This window comes from Pelodiscus sinensis, chromosome Z, assembly GCF_052426305.1.
Source record: "Pelodiscus sinensis isolate ZL-2025 chromosome Z, ASM5242630v1, whole genome shotgun sequence".
In the NCBI taxonomy this organism is placed as follows: domain Eukaryota; kingdom Metazoa; phylum Chordata; order Testudines; family Trionychidae; genus Pelodiscus; species Pelodiscus sinensis.
Genome location: NC_143085.1, coordinates 30,595,272 through 30,615,554, shown reverse-complemented (window position 1 = coordinate 30,615,554; position 20,283 = coordinate 30,595,272). Strand labels below are relative to the sequence as shown.

The 20,283-nt window shown below is 42.6% G+C and overlaps 1 protein-coding gene across 10 annotated transcripts in view; it reads left to right on the top strand.

Annotated features, from left to right (window-relative positions):
• Positions 1-20,283, top strand: part of KDM2B (lysine demethylase 2B) — a 218,450-nt gene that overhangs the window by 80,100 nt on the left and 118,067 nt on the right. For all 10 annotated transcript variants that reach the window (XM_089775275.1, XM_075898615.2, XM_006135978.5 and 7 more), the window contains one exon: positions 14,605-14,720. In XM_089775275.1, the coding sequence (XP_089631401.1) occupies positions 14,605-14,720 (116 nt within the window). The remainder of the gene's footprint in view (positions 1-14,604; positions 14,721-20,283) is intronic.

Here is a 20,283-nt window from a genome sequence, read left to right as displayed (position 1 = left end):
ATTACTATTTGAATTGAATGTGTCTGTGCTGTTTACATTGATCCTATTAGTGCCTTTATGTACTTTCCTGCTCTCCTTCCTGGACAACTTCCTACTAATAAGTTATCTTATGTGTTAGTTTAGTGATATTCAGCAGATGAAATGAAGCAAATTGTATCCTCCTACTGGGAGCATGAACAGAGACAACTGAAATATGGTGATTGTAGTTGCCGATTTCCTGGAAAAGCCAATATGGAGAAATAGTCAGAGCTCAACCATTTCAGACTCCATAGGCTCCTTTTGCGGGAAAAACTTGCCAGCTGTCTACACTGGCTGCTTGAATTTCCACAAGGACACTGACAATCTCATGCAAAATGCTTTTGCGCAAGAGGGCTAGTGTAGACAACACGTTATTGTTTTGCGCAAAAAAGCCCTGATGGCCTCTAGATTGGCATGGATGCTTTTCCGCAAAAAGTGCTTTTGTGGAAAAACATCCGTGCCAATCTAGATGCTCTTTTCCGCAAATGCTTTTAACGGAAAAACTTTTCTGTTAAAAGCATTTGCAGAAAATCATGCCAGTCTAGATGTAGCCCATACAGTTTTTGAGAGGCTATCCCAGTACACTTAGGAATATTTACCTCAGAGCACCAACCATGGACTCAACAAAGTTTTTACAGCCAAGAATGTTTGCTCTATTGTATTTGTGTTGGAAAGCTGATTGCTAAATTCCTTATTTCACTTATGCTGATGGAATGGTTGGCTAAGAAAGAGAATATTTTTAGATTTCTATTATTTCGTAAAAGGCCCTATCAAAAAGTCAGTGTCATGGTCTTGTGCAGTGGTTCTCACTGTGTGTCAGGACCCCATAGTGGGTTGGGACCCCATTTTAATGGGGTCACTGGAGCTGGCTTGGATTTGCTGGGGCCCAGTGCTAAAGCTGGGCTTTCATCCCTGAGCAGATGGGCTCTGGTTTACAGGCTCGCTGCTTCAGCTTTGGCCTTGCCTGCCCAGAGCAATGGGACTCAAGGTTTGGTCCTTTCTCCTGAGGCTGTGTTGTAATTTTTTCATTATCAGAAGAGGGTCACAGTGCAATGAAATTTGAGGACCCCGGTAGAGTGTTTTGAGCATAGTCCTGGAGACCAGGAACTTTTATGCACTTATCCTAGCTGTTGACACTTTTCCTGTGGCTTTGGTCAAATCCCCTAACTTTTTCTTGATTTCATCTCCTGTGGCCATAGTAAACATTAACTAGTTAATGTTTTTAATGCACTTTGTAAGAACTAAATATTAAATTATTAAGTATTGTGTTCCTGATGTCATACCTAGTGCCTATTTAAACAACCATATGTAATCCAGAATCGGTACTGATGAAACCCACCCAACCTGTATTTATTCATGAGACAAGTACTCTGGTTACAGATATTTTAAGAATATTCTGTTCTAAGAATTAAGGATGTAAAATCCCATTGAATCAGTTAGCCAGTTAAACGGCATTGGGCTGGAGCACCCCCACTTGCAATACTCCACCTATGCTGGGCTCGCTGAGACGGGGACTACTTTGGCCATGCTGGAGCACCCCTGCTTGTGGTGTTCCAGGCTTGGCCCACTGGCAAGCAGGGGCTACTCTGTGCCCACTGGTTAACCATAACTAGCAAGAATCACCCACATAAAGATGATACTTACCAGTTAACTGGTTAACATTCACATCCTTGATAAAAATATGTAGAATAAACACATGTGTCTTGCAGTTTCCTAATAAGTCCCACTCTTGAATGGATTGTGGATGGACAAAATTCTGCAGTTAAGGGTTGTGCTGCCAACTCCTGGAGTTTAACCTTATAGATAAGCAGAGTATACATGAGGAATACAACAGCCTTGATAGACCATGTGAGGAGAGTCTGTATCAGGCCACGTATGGGTTTAGAGATAACAAACACCTGAGTTGCACCTGGAAACAGGCCAGGAGCTAGTACAGTACTGTGTTATGTGTTTGTTTTGGCCTGCTCCACTTGAGAAGCAGGAGAATGATTTTGCACTAGCTGAATCTTCCAAGTGGGCTTTGAGGGTAGCTCTAAAAGCATGTTATGTATCCCAGCCTAAAGATGGCAGAGGCATGGCAGACTAGTAAGGTGTGCATCAGAGATTCCTGGATATTGGAAGGTCCTTTTTTCCTGTGATGATAAGATAACCAGCAATGGATCCCATAAAACCCTGAGACTGTAAATGACATAGTGACTCTTACTGGAGGGAGCAGATAGAATCCTCATCAGTGTTTCAAGATCTTTTTGTGTAGCCATCATTATCACTTTAATATTTTCTGTATTTGTTTTGAGACGGATAGCTATCATGCAGAACTGTAACTCAGCAAAGCACAGAAAGACTGCAAGATCATAGCTATATAATGAGGAACTGAGCGAAGTATCATCAACATATTGGTGTCACTGTAGTCAAGACAAGTCTCAGCTTCCCTTTGCAGACTCATATACCCATATAGGGTATGTCTGCACTGCAGTTGAGAGGTGTGCATCCCAGTGCAGGTAGATATACACATGCTAGCTTTGCTCAAGTTTGCACCTAGAAAAGGATTCCAGCTTCAACAGAACAGATGATGGATTGGGCTAGTCACTTAAATATTTATCCAAGGGTCATGTGGGATTGTACTGTTCATTTTAGGCTCTCGCTGTAGCGGAGCTAACATGTAAATCTATTCATGCTGAGAATGGAGAGAGGTAAATGGTGTTCCCCAAGTATCTGTCCTGGGACTAATCCTATCCGTCTTATTTATAAATGATCTGGAGAAAGGGGTAAACAGTGAGGTGGCAAAATTTGCTGAGGATACTGAACTGCTCAAGACAGCTACGATCAAAGAAGACTGTGAAGAGCTTCAGAAAGATTTCACCAAACTAAGTGACTGGGCAACTAAATGGCAAATGAAATTTAATGTTGATTAAATGTAAAATAGTTCACTTTGGAAAAAATAATCCCAACTATACATACAATATGATGGGGTCACATTTTCAAAAAGCGAACTCCGTTTGTGTGTCTTTATGTATGCACAGATAGGAGTGCATCAAATATGTATGTATTTGTGTATGCATGCACAGAGCTACATGGGTATGGGTCAGAAAAATTGGCTCATGATATTTGCCCATTGGCTTCTATCAGAGCTGTTTTTTTTAAAAAAAAAGGAGATTATACTACATGTTGAACCATTCTAGTCTGGCATCCTCAGGGGCCAACTGGAACTGAACCAGAGAATTTGCCAGACCGCAGGAGGTCAGTTTCGTCTAGCAGCATTACAAGTACTTCCACTGCTTACTGGGCTCTTAGAAGACATTTAGGTATAAATTAGAGGTAAATAACAGCCCACAACACTGAGAGCCCGGACTGGTGACTGTAAACAAACTTTATGGGACCATGGGAACTTGATCACACCTATGGTATGTGGACATCTGGCTAACTGAAATCATGCTGAACCACGGACGTTGCTGGATCAGAGTTTGCTGGATTTGAGATGTTCAGCCTATAGAAGTGTTAGAGATATGGGCTCTGAAGAGATGGACTGAAAACAGGCTTGGAATTACTTGGTATAACTGGTTACCAGAATGAGCATAAAATAGCAAAAGCTGAATGCTTAGCGTGGTGGGGTTTTTTTGTTTTTTGTTTTTGTCTTGTGTGTATGACTTTCACTAACTTCAGTGAGAGTCACCCATGAGCACTGGAGACAGGATTTGGCTGTGAATTTGACAGTGACTGTTTTGTCTCTAATTGCAGGGAGGATTAGTACAATTCAAGGGCTCAGCCTAAAGAGACTCTAGCAAACACATTGCTTATGCTCTTTCAGATGGTAAACTTTCCATGTTCATAGTTTTAATTTGAATACAAAAAAAAAGAACAAGTTGCAGTGTGTGATCTGGAATTTCAGTGAGACAGCTTTGAGAGAGAGGAAATTCTTTTGTAGCCACACCATCTTGAGTTCTCATTTTTTCAGTTCTTATAAGTAGGGGTGGATATAGGGCAGGGCTAGCGGGGTGGCCGTCCCGGACCCCACGCTTCAAGAAGCCCCGCGCATGTGCCATGTCAAAAGGGGGGCCCTGCGAAATTATGCTGCCCCGGGCCCCGCAAAATCGTCATCTGCCTCTGCTTATAAGCAAAGCAGTTCTGAGCTAGATCATTATTTGAACAGAAGACCGCTGAGGAGAAAACACGAAACTGTGTTGCTGTTTCACTATCAAATCTCTCCTCCTGAATTTATAGCCCGGCATAATAATAGGATGAACTTAAAAAACAACAAGTGGTCTGGTAGCACTTTATAGATGTATGGTATCATGAGCTTTCGTGGGCACAGCCCACTTCTTCAGATGGAGTTTTGAGTTTAGAATGTGCAGACCTAAAATACATACGGGGAGGGAGGGAATGGAAGTGGGCAGGAAATAATAAGCAGAGGGGATGAAAATATTAAAGGGAAAAACAAGTAGGCAGAACTGGTAATAAGTAAGTACCTAAAGATTGGATAGTTAAAAGATGCAGATAAGGATCAAAAGATAGCATTTAGATAGGAAGGGCACTAATGCAAGAATCTACATGGACAAAGAGCTATTGACACCTTCATTGAATGTTAGGTTGATAATGTCCCAGCCATCCATTATCACGATTGAGTAGGCAGGCTATCAGAGTGAGAACTGAATTTGTGAATGAATGGTAATTTCAATGCCTCTCTGTGTGTTTGGCTAGTAGAATTACTTGTGACAAGACAGACACTTGGAGATCTTCATGCTACTGGAAGTGCCATTTTCTCTGAGAGACAAAAAATCAGATAATAACTGTGTTGCCATATTGGCATGAAGATCCCATGGCACTTTTACAATAATAGGGTTGTCCGCTTTGATGTTCTAACAAAAATCCAAACCAGATAATATGCTTTTAACCAGATATGGCATCCTTCTTTACTTCCTTTAACCGCATACCGCAAGTTGGGAAAGAACAAGCACACGTAATCCCAAAGTTGGCAGCATTCTGGTGCAAAGTGAGTTCCTTTATGTATTGTTTGTAACACGCATTGAGATCTTTCAGAATGAAAGACATACTGTGAATATTGATTATTATATTCATCTCTGGAATTTTTTGAAAGAAGTGAGAATCTAACACAGTGTGTATGGTGGTCTGTTGTGCTCCACAATATTCTTGTTTTCAGTCACTCTGATGAGGCTTACTGTGAGAGAAAAGAAGTGGAGTGAAAAGATAGAATTATAGAAATGTAGGCTAGAAGGGACCTTAAAGGTCAGGTAGTCCGTCCTCCTGCACAGCAGATATACACAGGGCTTTGGGCAGTGTTCCCTGTAAGCTGAGTGCTTGGGAAGCTACCCTGGAGAGATTCAGGTGCTGTACAGCTGATTGGCACTCCACCTACAGCTGTCCACAGCCAGCAGCATATGGTGGTGCAGATCCACACATGCCTTGGTGCACATAACATTTATTTCTCACATGAACAGGAAAAAAAATAGAGGGAACCTTAGCTTTGGATGTGATTCACAAAGGTTCTCGGTGCCTTAAGTATGACAACAGTGATGTTTGATGTGTGAACCCTAGACAATAGCTCCACTGACTAAGGCGGCCTGACTGTCAAGACTTTTATGTGATGGACAGTGTTTATACTAAGGGCAGCACTAGTTGCACATTAAAAGTATGACTGTTAGGATGCTTTTAATTGGTTTGCCCTGCGCATGCATAGCTATGCAGATTTTGATTATTCAAGACTTTCCTGGTTAAGATTTTAAACCCAAACCAAGGGTGGTTCGGATCTAGGTCTGATTATATCTGTAATGAGATGACTGCGTCCAAAGAGCCCCTTTTTGGAATGGGGTAGCCATGTAGCATCCCTTCCTGAGTTTCACTTTGCTCAGGGCTCCTCAATTTTTGCAAAAGGCTTTTTGCATCCCACATCATCACCTTTACATGGGTTAGTTTATTATCACAAAACACTCCAAAATAAAGTCCTGCCTGTCTTGTTAACAGCCAGCAGCCCTACCCAACTGGAATCTTTTCCCCCTTTGCAGGAACTATCTAACTCTCTTCACCCTGCTCATTCTTGGGTCTTCCTGCTTAGGGTCTCACCCCAGGCTTCTTTCTTATCTACCCAGAGACCTGATTGGGTCATATTGCCATATTTTCCCTGGCTGGGGAGTACAGTTGGCTACAGGGGCAGATGAGGATTTTGCGGGGCTAGGGCAGCACAATTTCGCGGGGCCCCCCCTTTGAGACGGCGCATGCCCCGCTCGCCTTGCCCTATATCCGCCCCGGGTTGGTTATGTCATAAGTCTTGACTGACAAGGGACAACCATCTTGTTGGCAATACGTAAACCTCAAAAGCGCAACAATTGCAAAGGAAATGATTACAGGGAGATAGTTCTGGTTTAGGCCCAGCTCTTTTTAGAACCATCAGTGTTATATTTAATTCCAAATTTTAAGTAGCTTCCAGGTAGGAATGTAGAGTGATTGATTGTGATATTTGGAGACTCATAGTCTATGAGCCTGGATTCTGTTCTGATACTGTCCATGGACTCACTGGAGATGTTAGGCAAGCCATGTTATAATACCAACTATATGAATAAAGTGATGGAAACTAAATTAGCTGTTACCACTCGAGAGAGATCTTGGCGTCATTGGGATAGTTCTCTTGACGGCATCCACTGAATGTGCAGCAGCAGTGAAAAAAGTCAGCAGAATGTTAGGAATCATTAAAAAGGGATAGAGAATAAGATTTCTATTTAAATCCATGGTATTCCCACATCTTGAATACTGCGTACAGATGTGGTCGCTTCATCTCAAAAAAGGTATATTGGCATTGGAAAAGTTTCAGAAAAGGGCAACAAAAATGATTAGGGGTTGGAGTGGGTCCCATATAGAGAGAAATTAAAAAGACTAGGACTTTTCAGCTTAAAAAAGAGGAGACTAAGGCGGGGGGTGGGGGGGGTGGGAGGGTATGATATAGGTCTAAAAATTTTGTAGGGTGTTCAAATTTTGTAAAAGGTGTTGAGATCTTCAGGATGGCCTTGAAGGACAGTATATCACTGATAAACTCCATTTTCAGCAAAATTTAAGTTAAAATTATATAAGACGTACAGTTGCTTAACTACCTGTAGTGTTACTGGGGAGAAATTTATGTTTTTTACTTGTCAAACATAATGAAAACTCGTCGCAGGTATTTTGAGTTAGGGGCACTATTGTGACCTAACCGCACTTCTCTCTTGGGATATGAGATATACCAGGATGTCCGACCTTCTGGTAATACTCAGTGGTTGATGATCTCACTAGACACCCCTTTTGGCCTTTATTTTTGGGAGGTATTTATCTGATTCCATCCAAGATTCTGCAGAACTATAGGGAAAGAGCAGTACATTTTCATTACAATGTAGCAAGCCTTTGCTCAGTTGCTAAAGGAAACAGATGAATCAGATGCTCTGGGTTTGAGTCTATAGTCGTCTACTTAGCTTTACAAGTTAAATATTATTCTCAGGTGAGTGATTGCATCATTAAAGATACAGTAGCAATTTGCAAACTCCCCAAATCTAGTAACAAATGTGGAATGTTTAATAATGCCTGTTTTATAGAACTTCAAAAGATAATGAGATTATATTATTTTTTAACCATTTAGAAAGGCCTTTGTTGTTAATTTTACTTTCCAGGTTTACCTGAGGTGGTGACAGCTAAATAATCGAGTGTATTTTAAGAGCAATAGAAGGAGCTGTGTTTGTGAACTAGATAAGGTTAGCTCTGAACGTACTTACTAAAATGCCATCACTGTATTGATAGTGGACTTTACAAAAAGAGTAGTTGGGAAAGAGCTCGTGTTCATTATCTCCTACAATTGAAATAAAAAAGATCAACTTTAGAAACGCCCATTTTAAGTGATGTTTTTCTCTCGCCACTGCTTGATAATTGGGTTTATAAAAGATGTATAAAAGATGAATAAACTGTTCTTTTTAATTCTAACTTCTTCTCTTTGCTAGTGAAAGGTGCTGGGTTGTCAGACCTGGAGTATGAAGTTCTCTATCTTCAGAAAACAATGGCACAAGTAGTGGCAGACGAGACTTTCCTACTGTTTCCTGATAATTTGTCTCAGCTCTGAACTGTAGGAATTGTGTCCAGAGCAATTAGAGGGCAGGTCACGTTCCATGTTCATTCAGATCTTATACTTTTCGGAGACTGCCAATGTGTGATGGTCCTTTTTCAATTTTTGTCCATTAGAAATTAGATTGATTCTTGTCAAATAGTTGCCAAATTGCACCCTTACCAACAGGAATCAGGTTGGAATAGGTGAGCTACAGGGAAAAGTGATTCAGCCATTACCAGTCCTTGGAGCCCAGCAATAGTGTACTCACACACATCCAAGTTCAGTCTCAGTTGTTAGATGTTTTTATTTCTATATTTAACCAAAAATGTGCTATTCCCCCTGCTTTTGATTTTTTTCAGTCCTTAATCCCTTTTGTCTGATAGTAGTCTCATGCTATATTGGTGTGTTTTTGCTTTTACAAGATTATTATTGAGGGGCAGATAATACCTCACAACTAACGATAACCCATGAAACATTCACGCGTATACAGTAATGTCAGGCTTATGCCTATACTGGGAATGTGAATGGTTAACTGGTAAGCATAACCTTTATCGGGTGATGCTTACTGGTTACGGTTAACCAGCTGGGACTGGAGCAGGCCCCTATCCACTGTGGGCAGGGGACTGCTCCAGCCCCTCATGGCCTACCGCAGGTAGGGGAGCGCCAGTCCGTCTGGAACAGTCCCCAACCCCAGAGGGTTTAGCCTGGATGCACCATAAGCAGAGGTGCTCCGGCCTAGACAGCCTCCCCGTCAATTGGTTAACTGGTTAAACATAACGTTTAACCGGTTAACCAATTAAATTGGATTTTACATCCCTAGTCAATAGGTTCTAAGGGGAGAATTAATTACAGACATATTAAAGTATGCCTAGTGTAGCTTGCATAGCAGTTTTTAGCCATTACAAGGCAAAATAAAGAAAAAAGAGCATTTCTGACAATCCAATGGCGGATGACATGATCATGCATGCAAACAGATAAGATATTTAATCTAATAGATAGTAATGGTTACATAGCAGCAGAGAGAGAGAAATGAGGAATTTTATTACATAAAGTATGTTAATGAGGAAACTACGGTTCTTCCAGATTATGACCTTAATTGCTTTAGTAGCTCCATTTCATCACCTACTCAGGAAAACCCTCTTCATTTGTAAAAACCCACTTGTGTGGTTGATTCACATTGGAATTGGGAATCTCAGAAACCACTTCATGCTCTTGCTTTCAAGCAGTTACCTGGTTGTCTCATAACTTGTTGATATCTGAGCTGTGGGGATGAATCAGATGGAGTAGCTGAGCTTGTATGTTTCCTGAGCTTGTGTAGCCCCATATTAAAATCAGGAAAAGTACAAGATGTTCCTTAATTACAACTTGTCTCTCTGTTTTCCTGTTATCACTCCTACTTTCCTAGCACTAATCTCATCTCTTTCCCCTACACCTTATCTGATTAGAGCTAGTGAGGAATCTTCACCTTGGAACTTCTGACCTTCTGAATCAGACTCTCTCTCATGCTAAATTCTCAACTTTCCATCTTATATCTTATCTCATTTGTAAAATCTGTTCTCCCTTTTACACACCTCCTACTATTGGTCTTGTTCTGTGCTACTATCAGGACCCACAGGTTTAGCTCTGTTAGTCTGTATCTGCAAAAACAATGAGGTATCCTGTGACACCTTGAAGACTAAACAGTTTATTTGGGCATAAGCTTTTTCAACAATCAAGGAACACCATCACCATCATTGGACCTGACCTCATCAGCCGCACTATCAATGGCTCATTCACTTACACGTCTGCTAATGAGATCTGTGCCAGCAATGTCCCTCTGCCATGTACATAGGCCAAACTGGGTAGTCTTTATGCAAAAGAATAAATGGGCACAAATCAGACCTCAAGAATAATATACAAATGCCAGTTAGAGAACATTTCAGTCTCCCCGGACATCAGTGAGAGATTGAAAGTGGGTCTTTACTAGGGATGTCAGTGTGTAGACAACTATATGAGTAACCAATAAGTCTGGGCTTATCTGTTACTCCTGTTGACTATATGCAACCTCCTTCCCCTGTGCTGCCTTTGTATCAGAGGCAGGGAGTGGGAGGGAAGGGGGAGAGAGTAGGAAAGAGCCACCTCTTCCCCTTTCCCCATGCTGCTGCCTCTGTCATAGGCTCTGCAGCAGTAGCCCATGTCCATGGGGAGTCCAAGCTCCCTGCGGACGGGGGATGCTCTGTGCTGGAGCAGCCTCTGTCTACAAGGAGCTTGGACTCCCCATGAACAGGGGCTGCTGCTGCCCTGTGCTGTGTAGCAGCGTGGGGTGGCAGGTGGGACGTTATCTACACAGGAAGCTTGTTTGTAAACAGAATCAGCAGCACAGATTTGAAGGGGGCTCCCTGGGAATGGTGCTGGGAGTGCACTGGCTGTTGGCTCTGCCCCTAAGGTCAATTGAATAGTCGTGCAACTGCTAAAGTTGTTGAGGTTACACAATTGAATGTATTCAATTACTTTCTATCTAATATCCCTAGTCTTTGACCACAAAAGCTAATGTCCAAATAAATCCATTATCAATTCTGCAACAGCATTCGTCAAGCAAACTGGAAGTATTTTACCATCTGAAAGTGGTTGTACAAATTGGAGTCAGATTCTGCTGGACCCCACATGGGTGCACTAGGAAATAGGCAAGCACAAGCATCTTCTCTTCTTTCTTGCTTCCTGAGCATTTGCTGGCTTGATTTCAGTGGGGAGCATAGTCCCTGCTCCCTCTTATGTTTTCTATAAGTGTTAATGGTATAAAAGGACTAGGTGGTCCAAGAGGAGAGTGTGGACCTTGGTTTGGTCACTTTTCTGACTAGCCACCAGAGCTAGCTGAGTGCAGAAAGTGCTTTCTAAGAATGGCGAAGGTGCTGCACTGGAAGTTCCAATTGATTTCCTGGTCTTTGAATGGCTGCATTGCTCCTTGCGTTCTTTATAATGTGCCTGAGGAACATTCTGACCCTAAAGTCCTCTTGTGTTTGTCAGGAGAACTTTGAGTGTAGCCTGCCCTATGAGGGTTTTTCTGACTTTAGTCTGTAATACTACAAGTCTGTTAAGAGCACTACTATCATTTTTTGTTTGTTTTAAAAAAAAATAGTACCGTATTTTAGCAAATATAACCCACGGGTTATATTTGTTTTTACAAGTCTCCCCCTCCCCTCCCCCACGGCGGGGTATACTCGTGTGCGTGGTGTACAAAACCTTTTTTCCTCACCTGGGGGTGAGTGTGGCTATGTGGGAATCGGGAGGCGAGTGTTTCCCCCGCCGGGAGGCTTGGCCTCTCCGAAAGCTACCAGGGGGGTGAGTGCTCCCCCGCCTGGATCCGGCTCACAGGCAGGCGTCACGGGGCACAGTGCTGGGCAGGCCATGCAGCACGTGCCTTGGAGAATGTCGCCCCCCTCCCCGCTCTGAGAGCCCCTCCTGGCTGAGCCTTTGCTGGGCTGGGGTTGAGAGCTGCAAACACCAATCTGGCCCTGGCTCTCTGAGGGGGAAAAGAACAGCCCACAGCTGAACAACGTGGGGAAACTTATGGGGGGGGGAGGGCACAGCCCAGTAACTTTTCCTGGCGTGGCTCTCCCAGAAGGAGGAGCGGGGAGCAAAGTCTGCCCGGGAGCCTGGCTTGCTCACCGGGAACACTCCGGAGCCAGAGCAGAGGCGCAAGATGGGAGGCTCCCAGCATGGTCTGACAAAGGGAAGGAGCCTGGAGCCCTGTCCCAGGCAGCAGGTGGCCTGTGCTGCAAATTGCCTGCGCCCTCTGGCAACCCACTTGCAATCTTCCCTGTGCCCCCCTTGCAAATCCTCCTTGTAGCTCCCTTGATACACCTTGGAGCAGTTGTGGGTGTGGGGCTCGGCAGCCAGCAGCAGCAGCGGAAGGCCGCAGGCGGCCATGGTGCACAGGAGCAGGGGCAGGCAGGAATATGTGCGCACCCGAATAAACCCCGCCCCCACGGGCTATACGGGATTTCTAAACTCAAATGGCAAAAACCTTGGGGCATATTCGGTGCAGGGTTTATTTGGGTGCAAGGTATATTCGCTAAAAGATGGTATATTTAAAGAGCTTGATTTTTTTCAGTGGGGCTGGTGCTGCTGTGGCAACTCGGCTAGGACCAGGTCAACTCAGCCTGGGCCATGTGCACCCCAAGAGCTGGCCTGGTGCTGCCATAGCGGGGCTGTGGCTGTGTGCCACGGTGTCAGCAGTAGGGCTGGGGTAGCCATGCTGGAAGAGGCAAGGACTGGCCTGCCTCCTAAGGCCTGTGAAAGTGAGGGATCATTGTCCAGAATGGGCTATAGATCACTAATGATGCATTGGAGAGGTTTTAGCTGAGGACTGTAGGTGATGGCCAGTAGTGTTCTGTTGGTTTCTTTCTTGGACTTGTCCCGTAGCAGGAGGCTTCTGGGTACACGTCTGGCTCTGTCAATCTGTCTCCTCACTTCCTCGTGTGGGTATCGTAGTTTACAGAATGCTTGTAGGGTCTGAGTAGAGAGTCCACATAGCCAGACAGTCCTTCAGTGAGAGTGCCATTGCCCGAGATGATGGAGTGTCCGGGATTTCCAGGTTTGTGGATCTTGGGTAATAGATAGAACAACCCTGGTCCGAGCTCTAAAGGTGTGTCAATTTGTTCCTGTGCTTGTGTAGGGAGTGTCCTGAGCAGATGGTGCAGTTTCTTAGTGTATCCCTTAGTGGGATCTGAGGAAAGAGGCCTGTAGAATTTGGTATTGGAGAGTTGTCTGGCAGCCTCTTTTAGGTAGTCAGGCCTGTTCATGATGACAACAGCACCTCCTTTGTCAGCCTCTTTGATTATAATGTCAGAGTTGTTCCGGAGGCTGTGGATGGCATTGCATTCTGCACGACTGAAGTTACCAGGCAAGCGATGCTGTTTTTCCACAATTTCTGCCTGTGCACGTCAGCGGAAGCATTCTGTGTAGAGGTCCAGACTGTCATTTCCACCCTCAGGAGGAGTCCATGTGGAGTTCTTCTCCTTGTGCTGTTGGTGGGAAGGTATCTGTGTGTCAGTGCACTGTTCAGTGTTGTGTTGGAAGTATTCCTTGAGACAGAGACGGTGAAAGTAGGCTTCCAGATCACCGCAGAACTGTATCATGCTCTAACACTTCAGTTAGTCTATAAGGTGCCACAGGACTCCTCACCGCCATTACTATTAGGCAACTATAACTTTCCCTTCATTAAATTCATCCTGCGGAATTAGATTTTTAAAATCAGAAAAATATATGAAGAGCTAGGCTTTGTGTTCCTGGGGAGACAATTTTAACAAGTTTTTTTTTTTTTCCTGTGTCCACCTCTCACTAAATGTTTGACCATGAAAGTGCTATGAGGCAGTGTCCTGGCATATATGATGGCTCAAGGGCTTTCCAAGCATAACTCAGCAGGTCTGCAAGCTCTGGCAAGGGAAATGCTTTTGCCTTGTAGGTCCAGGTTGCAAGAGACTGACAGATTCTTATGTTCTTGGTGGCTTATTTAATTGAAATGCTTTTGATTTAAAACAAGAATTAATGTTACATACTCCTGGGGCCCCAGATTGTTAGTAGGATCAATTCCTTTGTTACTGCTGAGATGAGAGTTTACAGTTCTGTGTATCCCTTGTGCCTGCTAATCACGTCCGGCAAATAGCCTAAAAGAGCCAACTGCCTGAACTACTAAAGCTTCATTTGATTAGGTGAGGATCTTTGCTTCCCTTTAGAGTCCATTAAGGGAACTTTCCTTGCAGGATTGGGTTGTCAGCAATCTCATCAGCTGTAGTTGGGGAAACATGGAGACTTGCTAAGCAGCGGTACCGATAGCCACAAATGGCCTTGGGACAAGGGGTGTGTGTGGAAGGGCCTCCATGCCCCAGAAAGGCCTGGGCCTCAAGCAAGTGGGGTGGGTCTGGAGGTAGCCAGTCCTCAGGACTGCTTGGGCCATGGCACTGGGCCCCCAGCCTCAGAGACCTGCGGAGCATGTGGAGTGACACTCTGGCAGTGATTCAAAAGGAGGCCAGTTGCCAAGCAAAAAGATTTTCAGTTGTTGTGAGGAATTGAAATGGAATACGAAGCTTTTACCTTTTAAAAAGTGGCTGAAAGTGACCTGAGGTTGTTACTGTCTGATGGCCATTTAGAGGCCTATGTTCTACAGTCCAGCTGCAGATTACAAACTTGCCACCACTATTACCATGATTGTGCCCCTGTTCAGTGAGACTAAGAGCTGAATGGGCCATAGCAAGTGAACTTCCATCTCATCTGTTGTTGTGGTTGACTCGCATTAGTGGATTCCTTACACATGCACATACACTCTTGCTTCTACACCAAGCGTAGTTATGCTTGAGGTATGACCTTGGACAAGTAGTTTAGCCTCTCATTGCCTCGGTTTCTCTGACTGTAGAATGGGACTGATAATATTTGCATCCCTCCTGGTAGTCTATGAGAATTTGTCATTTATTGTAAATTTCTTTGTGATCCAACATAGCATGAGGCAGTCTCAGTTCTTTGTTTTTCCTTTTTAGGATGGATACATGCAGTTTATACTCCAGTAGATTCTCTGGTGTTTGGTGGAAATATCCTGCATAGTTTTAATGTTCCCATGCAGCTTCGCATCTATGAGATTGAGGACAGAACAAGGGTAAGGATGCTTGATTCTCTTTTTAAGTGTTCAGTTCCTTGTGTCAGTATCATGTATAAAATTCTTTTCATGTCCCTTTCTGAAAGATGGGAACTAGCAGTATCTCCCATGTCACAGAGGTTGGAACAAGAAAGATAAATGCCAGGCAACAAGGCTTCCAGAGCTGCTGCTCTTGGTGGGATTTGCTTATTTATTTGCCCCGAGTACCCAGTGACTAGTCACTATTGAGACTCTTGTCTGGTTGTATGTTCCCCTGTTAACATGCAGTGTTAACACCTTTCCTGTTGAATGAAGACACTTTGACCTTTAGAGTACACCTTTCCCCTCCTGGTATGGATGAATGACCAGACAGAACTAGCGTCATTCTGCTGGCCAGAGTGGAATGGGAAAGCCATACAAAAGCTGTGCAAGGGAACTACATTATGCTTTGTTTGCAATCTGCAGAGCTTCTATATCAGCTGCACATTACTGCAGGAGAAACTTTGTTGATTGTTGGTGGATGGGGTGTGTTGAGTCTGCACATCTGGCCAAAACACCACATAGTGGGGAGAGTATCAGGTCATGAAGTAAGTGACTGTGTGGATACTACGAGGATGAGAATTGGGTCTTCGGTTAGGATCCCAATTAATAGCTATAATTATTTTGTAGCTAGATAAAATAAGACTAATACAACTCTTAAAGTGTCATTCTAATTGCCCTGTGTGCCTTTTTTTAGACTGCCACAATATTGTAGTGCAGATGTTCAACGATGTAAGTTTCTTGCCATAGGATTTTGCGAAGGCCAACACTATAACAAGGTTAAAAAATAATTAGATAAAAGTTGGAGACAGATAAACGTCTGTCAGTAGCTGTTAGGCAGAATGGGCAGGGATCGTGTTCCTAGCTTCTGTTTGCCAGAAGCTGGGAATGGGTGACAGCAGTTGGATTACTTGGTGATTCTCTATTCTGTTCATTCCCTCTAAAGCATGTGACACTGGCAACTGTCAGAAGACAGGATACTGGGCTAGGTGGACCTTTGGTCTGGCCAAGTATGCTTGTTGAATTATTATATACAGTTCCAAAACAGTTATCCTGGTATAACCTCTTGTGTGGACAGTCTCATTCCAATGTAAGATTGGTGTTGATCATTTTAGCTTATAACACTTTTGAAAAGATCAGAGGGGTAACTGTGTTAGCCTATAACTGAAAACACTTAAAAAAAAAAAGGCAACTAGTTCTGTGGCATCTTAGAGACTAACAAAACATGTAAATGGTATCATGAGCTTTCTTTGTACCCATGAAAGCTCATGATACTATCTGTGTTTTTTGTTAGGCTCTAAGTTGCTGCAGAAATGTTAATTGTTTTGAAAGAATTTAAGCTGAATTAAACTAAATCATTCTGATACTAGAATAAGTGTCTACACCTAAAGAGGGTGTGTTAAGTGTTAATTGTACAAGGAAAACTGGTAAAAGTTTTCCATATAAACAAGGCCTATTTAATATTGTAATTTAGTGAACATGAGCAGTGTTTTCAGTAGGGTATGTTCCTTGCCCCTACAGGCTTTCAGTCTAAATCAGACACTTATAACAGAGACAAAATATGCTGGGTGAGTCTCTGGCCTGAATTGCATACACTTTGCTTTGTGACACTACATCAGAGTGGGCAATAATTTTTTCCTAGGGACAAAAATGTTTAAACTGGCCCTGGGCTGCACTGGAAGGGGTGGGGCCTGAAACAGAAGGGACAGGGCCAGGATGCTTCCAGGTTTCCCCACCCACAGACCATGATTCGTCTGGGGGTGGGGGAGCCCTTTTGACTCATTAAGCACCCATGCCTCTGGCAGTGGGAAGAGAGTTCTCATGCTCCCTCACTCCCAGGCCAATCTGGTTGAGGGTGTGGGAGCATATGAAGCTTCCTCCCGCCCTGCCAGGAGCATGCCACACTTCTAAGTGCCGTGTGCTCCTTGCAGGGTTGGGGCAGGACAGAGGAAACTTTGTGCACTCTCCTTGCCCCCAGACTCTGATTGGCCTGGGGGGCAGAGGAGTGTGCGAAGCCTCCTCCCGCCCAGCCAAGAGCATGTGATGCTGTGCTTCTGGCAGGGTGGAGGACATTTCTTGTGCTGCTCCCCACCCCAAGGCTGGGGAAAAGTGCACAGCCTATGTGGGCCAGATCAATCTGCTTGGTGGTCTGGATCTGGCCTGTGAGGCCTTTTTGCCCACCCTTGCTGTACATGGTTTTCTTTTTTTCCAGTGCAGCCTCTCTCATTCCAGTGTTCTGACACCAGGACATTAGTCTCTTACTTTCCATAAGATGTAGAGGATATTAGGTCTTATATTGCTAATTGTTGCTAGAAAATATTGGTTTCCTAGGGGGATTATGAATGTATAGAGGGAATCTGTTTGGCACATAGGAAGGAATTCTCAGTGAGAGAGGTGGCATGACAGAAATGGACAGTTTGAGAGAGATTGAGGCAGACTAAAGAGAGTGAGGGTGGGTGTAGAAGCAATTAAAAACAGAGACAAAGACAGGAGTCAAATTGTGCATGACCTTGATGGGCAGCACAAGAGGCATGAACTTGATGTGAAAGGTAGTGGACAAATTCAAATAGGAGAGTGCCAGGAGGGGAACCTGATCTTAACAACAGCATTTGGAATAAAATGGGGGTGGTTAGATGAGCTGCTGAGAAGCCACAGAAAAGGAGTTGGTTGTAATCAAGGCCAGAGGTGAACAAGGGCTGGAAAAGGGTATTTGGGATGGCGCTGAAGGGAAAGATTATTTAGAGAAATTGTAGCAAGACTGACAGGGTAGATTGGAGCCTGGATGAAAGCAAAAGGAGAACCATATGACCCTAGGTGATGAGAATAGAAGAGTTGTCAACATTAGTGTAGACAAGGGGAAGAAGAGGGGGCATAGAAAGAAAAACAGAAACCACTAAGTGTGTGAATGATTTATTTAGAAAGCTATGTGAAATACTGAAAAGAGGCAAATAATATTCCTGAAGCAGTAGAAGAGTAGGAGAATAATTTTCATAGGGAGTTGAGTACCCACTCCGCCAGTAGACTCAATTGGAATTATGGTTGCTCAGCACCTCTGAAAATCAGGATCTTCCTTCCAAGGCAAATAGGGTGACTCTTGAATTTTCATATGTTCATCAGCATTACAGTAAGGAAGACATTGGGCAAGTCACAGTGGGCAGATATCTAATTTGCACTGAGAAGTTGGACACTTACCTGCCATTTTTACCTTCTGAAATTTTCTCTCATGTTTTTGTTTGGAAAAGGACACTTTCAAGTTTGGAAATTCACATTTTAACTTTTAGTCTTGTAGGTCTTTTCTCAGATAGCTTCTGCAAAGTACATGTTATTCTTCATCATTCCTCCTTCCTCCAAAATGTTTCATTGCTTATAAGGGAAAAAAAGTGACCGTGGCCCAGAATTCAAACAACCCTACAGCAACAAACTCAGCACTCACATGCAGCTATAAAACAATTGATTATACATGAATAATCCTATAACAGACATGTAAACAATCAAATGCTCATGAGTAACTCTATGAAAACAAAGATGTGTATGCAACCCTAAACTCAAACTCAGTTCCAATAAATCTTGACAGAAAAAATAAAATTCTTGTTTTTTTGTAAAATGTTGATTTTAAAAATATTGAAATCATTATACAAGTTTATCTTAAGAGTAAATGTTTTTAAAATAAACAGAATGCACTATTCAGTTTACCCTGTGGAACAAATATAGTAATTTCTTCTTTATTTGAATAATCCTCATTGAGCTGTATAGCCAGATCGTGTGTTATGTACTTGAAAGCGAGTTTGCCAGTGAACAGACTGCTGATGGGTTTCTCCTGAGTATTGATCTTTCCATTGTGTGTAACACAGAAGTAAATTACATGATGTGATTCACAAAGTAATTGCCACACTCAAATCAAAGTATAATTTGGGTGCATTTCCCCCTCTTGATTTTGCACAGAGCAATTTTATGGAGGTTTCACTGTGTTTAAACCTGCTATATAATGCTTAATCATCTTTGATTGCTGGTATTCAAAGCCATTTTTATGCTAGGTTCAGTTGTTATTGTCTTAGCAGCTAAGACAAGGATAATACATGGCTGAAATAATAACGCTGATTTAGAGTCCAATAACCTCCCCCCCGGCTCATACACTTGTCATGCTTAGTCTATCTTAATTTCTCATATCCCTGGGAGACTTTCTAAGAAGGTTATAGCCATTTAAAATAGTTTTTAAGGAGTAATAAAAAATCTGTTGTTGGGAACAGCTTCTAATGTGTAGTTGAGGTAAACAATTATTCTCTAGCCATGCAGTTTGTAGAGATTTTCATTTTGCAGTCTGGCTTTCCTAGAGGCCAATTAACAACAGCTAGTCAAATAGGCCAAGCTGTTAGCTTACTGCTAGACCAGCTTGCAGATAACTGCAAAACAGGCGGCCATGCAGAGATTCATTATTTTGGTTGGGGGGGGGGGTGATATGGCTTCAATATTACCAAAGGAGAAGAAATGTTAAAATATTCTCAGATGATCTAGATTTAGCCACATTAATGTATGTGAACCTGTGTGATGATACAAGCACTCAAAATATATACGTAAGGTGGTCACTCACAGATGATGGTATTTGCTACTGATTCTGTTTTCTGGAACCTAAAATTAAAATTTGGTAGATTATTTTTCCCCCAAATTAATTCAGATTTTTTAAAAAATGTGATCATAACAATTCAATGCAAGTAGGATACATAATGATTGTTAATAGACAGTGCTAGAAACTAATGCTTTCTAGAGGAGAACGTGCCTCGTGCTTGAGTTTCTTTTTTGTTTGGTTGGCTTTTTGTGTAAGTCTCTAAAATACTTTCACTTGGAACTGCAGAAATGATCGTATTCCAGAGGTAATTTTTCTCACTGTACAGGAATAATTAAAAATATATTCAGTGGATTGTAAATTATTAATAGAGAAGTTAGAGCTGGAAAACATCTATTAGGTTATCTGGTCTAAGCCCCTGCTAGTGCAGGATTTAATCTCTTGGCAGAAGATACATTGATAGTAAATTGTAAACTGACCTCAGATAACTTTTGGCTTCATATTTATTGTTTTTAAAGTTCATTTGACCTATGGATTTACAGTGGGAAAAGGTATAGACATGCACATCATACAATTCATATCCATTATAACTAATAAATACCTAGGAAGATCATAAATTATATACTCGATTTATACTTTGTATAAAATACATTTAAGATTTTTAAACCACTGTTAATTTTAGATTTACTTCTACAGCAAAAAACACTGTAGATGGTTGTACAGTATCTATTACTACATATGGTAGCTCTTACTTTTGAAGGTTTATAAAGCAGAGCCATCACAGGCAAATAGCAGAGGCATGGAGGGATTTGCTGTGGGTTGGAACATTGATAGCGAGGCAATTAGGAACTCAAATTGAATATTAAAGATTGATATACATAATGGGAGCACTGCATGCATTACTGCCTTGTCTTTCACATTGAATTAACATTGGTAACAACTAAATTTGGTGAAGCTCAGAATCTGTCAACAAATGTTGAGCAA